Source organism: Corvus brachyrhynchos, unplaced genomic scaffold (genome assembly GCF_000691975.1).
Source record: "Corvus brachyrhynchos isolate BGI_N302 unplaced genomic scaffold, ASM69197v1 scaffold10, whole genome shotgun sequence".
In the NCBI taxonomy this organism is placed as follows: domain Eukaryota; kingdom Metazoa; phylum Chordata; class Aves; order Passeriformes; family Corvidae; genus Corvus; species Corvus brachyrhynchos.
Window position 1 is genome coordinate 5,270,126 of NW_008236180.1, and position 3,492 is coordinate 5,273,617.

Sequence of the window (3,492 nt, forward strand, 5' to 3'; positions counted from 1 at the left end):
AAAGAGGGAAAGATCGCAAAGATAGGAGTAAGAGTAAGGAAATTGGTAAAGAGACAAAGCCAGAAACACCGAAGGAAACTCAGAAACCGGTGGAAACTGAAGCTTCATCTTCCAGCAATCAGTCATAGAACTGTGACTGATACTTCCCACAAATAATACACTTTTGCCACACAGCAAGGACTGCACATCTGTAAATACTGTACATATTCTCACCTTTTAAAAGTTCTGTTGTAAAACTAGCCTTACCCAATGTACTGACAAATTAGCAATTTTTGAACAACTGTGAATGAAAATAATCAGATGGATGAAAAGCAAGAACATATTGGACTTTCACTTGCTGCATTTTGTGCATAATGTTTTTCTTATAAAGATTCACAACGTTACCTGTACTGAGATTTTGTTTTTTCTACTTGCATCTTTATCTTAAAATTTCCATTTACAGTACAGAAATGGAAAAAGTCTAAGAAGAGCATATTGCTTTTTAAGATTATAAAGTTATGTTTTCCAGTAACTTGAATTGTAATTTTATAGGAGAATTTAATCCAGACCTGAGGAGCCATACCTTTACATCTCATTTACGTGATATTTTGGTGTCAAAATTGTTCCTACAGCACACACTAAAAATGTTGGTGTCATGTTTCTTTTACAATGGAAGGGTCATGTGTTTAGGAAAAGGCTGCAAAAGAACAGTGTTCATAATTACTTGTGACTGATGGAGGATTTGGAAATGGACTGTTATAAGCTTAAAGTGCACTATCTTCCTTTTATATACATGCATTTTGGGTCTGGAATCCATTTGTTAAGTGTACAGCAAAGAAACAAGTCATACTTAGTTATTTTTCATGAAGTTTTAAATATCCCATGTTTACAAACCTGTCTTTAGAGAAAATACACGAGTAGCACCTTTATAACCAGCAAAACTTTAAAAAGCATCAGACATTTATTTTGAAAATTGGTAAACCAAAGGAAGGAAGAGAATCTGGTTAAATAGGCCACTAAATCTGTTACTTCAATTGAACTGATTTAGTGGAGCATTTTTTGGTTTTGTTTATGTTTTCTAGAATTTTTCCACAGATTTAAGAAATGTCCCAATTTGATTGAACTTTTCATTATAGAAGTGCTCTTTCATTCTAAAAGGGCTCTTGAAAAATAAATGATACTGTTCTTTTGTTAGGCCCTACTTAGGCTGTCAGTGTATATAAAACTCTCCACTGAAAAAGACACAGCTGCATTAAAGTTCAAATTACGGTGGTACATCATGTTGTGATTGAAGAGGGACATTTTCCACGGTGAAATACATCACATTGCTACTTCTCATGTAGTCCTCAAGCACGTAATTCTAAAGTGTGAAATAAAACCCCAGTAATTTATTTGAATGTGTAAATTAACCATTGGGGTAAATATTTTGGTATTTTGCTAAAATAGATTTGGAAATGTAAAATTAGATTCCTGTAAACATATTGCATCTTGGGGACTATATTACAGGTAGTGTGTGTGTCACCACAGTCACACTGGTACATTCTTGAAGGTCCTTGCACATCCAGCATTTGCTGGCTGAAATGATCCTCTCATCCTGAACCCAAGGGAAAACGGTAACACGCAAAGACATTGTATTAAATGCAAACATCAACTATGGTGTAAGATTTTTTTTCTTAATGAGATGTTTCTAATTTAAAGACATACATAAAAGTATGCAAAATGTGTGTTTGTTTAGGTTTACTTGCTAGAAATTTCTGTAAATTGTATTTTATACGGCAAAGTATATCACTGTACATTAAAATATGGGACTTCACAGGTTTTTGTTACCGTAAGTAGAATAAACACCTACAGAGAGCTGTTGTCCTTTTCTTAAATGTGTATGTGTCTATTACTTTCTACATTTTGCTATTTCTCAACAACCCACAAGAGACTGATGGCACACAGGTTTCATTTCCTCATAGTTTACAGGTGTTTAGACAGATGTTTTGCAGGATGTCACAGCCAGCCAATGTTTGATTGTGGGCAGCAAATATCTGTGCTTATGATTTTCTTCTCAGTTCTAAAGCACCCCATAATATATTTTGAAGTTTTTTTACATTTGAATCAGGAAGCTTGGAATTTGAAGATTTTTACATCAAAAAATCTGAAGAAAAGAAAAAGTATTAATTCAGGTCACACCACTTATGAATTTCTTGACTTTACATTTTTATTAAATAGATGTGTGGCTTTTCATCTTCTAGGAAATTCTCCTTTAGTAGTTTGGGGAATCTGTTTATGCTTTAGGACTGGTAAATCCATCCTCCCAGAGATCAAGTGGCAAAAAAAATCAACAGCATAGACAGGCTGCAGTGACTTTGTTAAACCACAGCTTTATGTAGTTAACAATCAGCTGGAGTTGGATTTTGCAGCAGGGTTACTGTATCCTCCACAGCAGCAGGCGGTAAAAGCCAGGCTGAACCCAACATGACAATTTAACTCAATTTACAGAGGCTAAAAATGGTACTCAATGATTGTCCTGCATTGTAGGAAAGAGAAAAAACAATTCTCTGGCTTTGTCCAAACTTTTGATTAACATGAAAGAACTCACTATTTTGAGCTTTTGTCTATGTTTGTACTAAGCTAACTTTCCAAAGAGTATTTTGAGAAATCTTTTTTTCTGTAAAACTTCCTGCAAAGTCTAGAACAATATAAGCAGAAATATTATGTCTATAAAAGGCTGCACTATTCCAACTGTGAGCATTGTAAAGGGGAGTGTGGAGGAGGATTAGAGAAGTAGGAAAGTGTGTATTGAGTTCAGTGTGCACAAAACTGCTTTTAAAATTTCTGGGTTTGTGTCTAGAGGGAAAGTCACAAGTGAAACTGTCGGGCTGTGGTTACACTTCATGGAAATGTCTGTGCGCGCTGCCTTGGGACCTTTTTTTTTTTCTCTCAATTTTCCCATCCGTACCCCGGGGCGGGGTGGGCCGGGGACCCATCGCTGCCCCGGTCGGGCTCTCCCCGCGGGGTCCGGGGCTGAGGCGGCCCCAGGGCCCCCGTGGGGAATGACAAGCGATTCCCGTTAATCCAGCTGGTTTTTCCTTTAAACCAGGCGGTTTCGTTGCCTTTTCCTTCCTGCACAAGCGGCCCTGGCTCGCCTCCTCCGTGCCCCTGGTGCTGCTCTTGGTGCAGGTGGCGCAGCCGGGCCGTGGCCGTTGCTCTCTGTGAGCTTTCCGTTACCGACAAAGCCGAGTGACGGATCTTAGCCTTAAACTCAGCAGCCAATAGGTTTAATTAGTTTAAATTTGGCATAAGAGCGTGTACCCAGCCAACCCCCGCAAATCAGCTAAAACAGTACACCGTGTGTCCAGAACCTGAAGTACATCTGTAAATACACATTGCGGCCACGTGCTCTCTTCCCTTATCTCCTCCCAACCCCCATGCGAACCGACTAACGCCGATTTTGGGCGGCCGGGGCTCCCTCCCGGGTTATGTTCAGCCCTGAGGGCGGGGCGGGGGCGGGGCCGGCTCCGCCTC

The 3,492-nt window shown here is 39.3% G+C and overlaps 1 protein-coding gene across 1 annotated transcript in view; it reads left to right on the forward strand.

Annotated features, from left to right (window-relative positions):
- DIDO1 (death inducer-obliterator 1) overlaps window positions 1–1,848 on the forward strand; it is a 37,669-nt gene extending 35,821 nt beyond the window's left edge. Inside the window, 1 exon segment of the mRNA XM_017734320.1 lies at window positions 1–1,848. Coding sequence (XP_017589809.1) covers window positions 1–128 — 128 coding nt within the window. The 3' untranslated portion in view covers window positions 129–1,848.
- The last annotated feature ends 1,644 nt before the right edge of the window (window positions 1,849–3,492 follow it).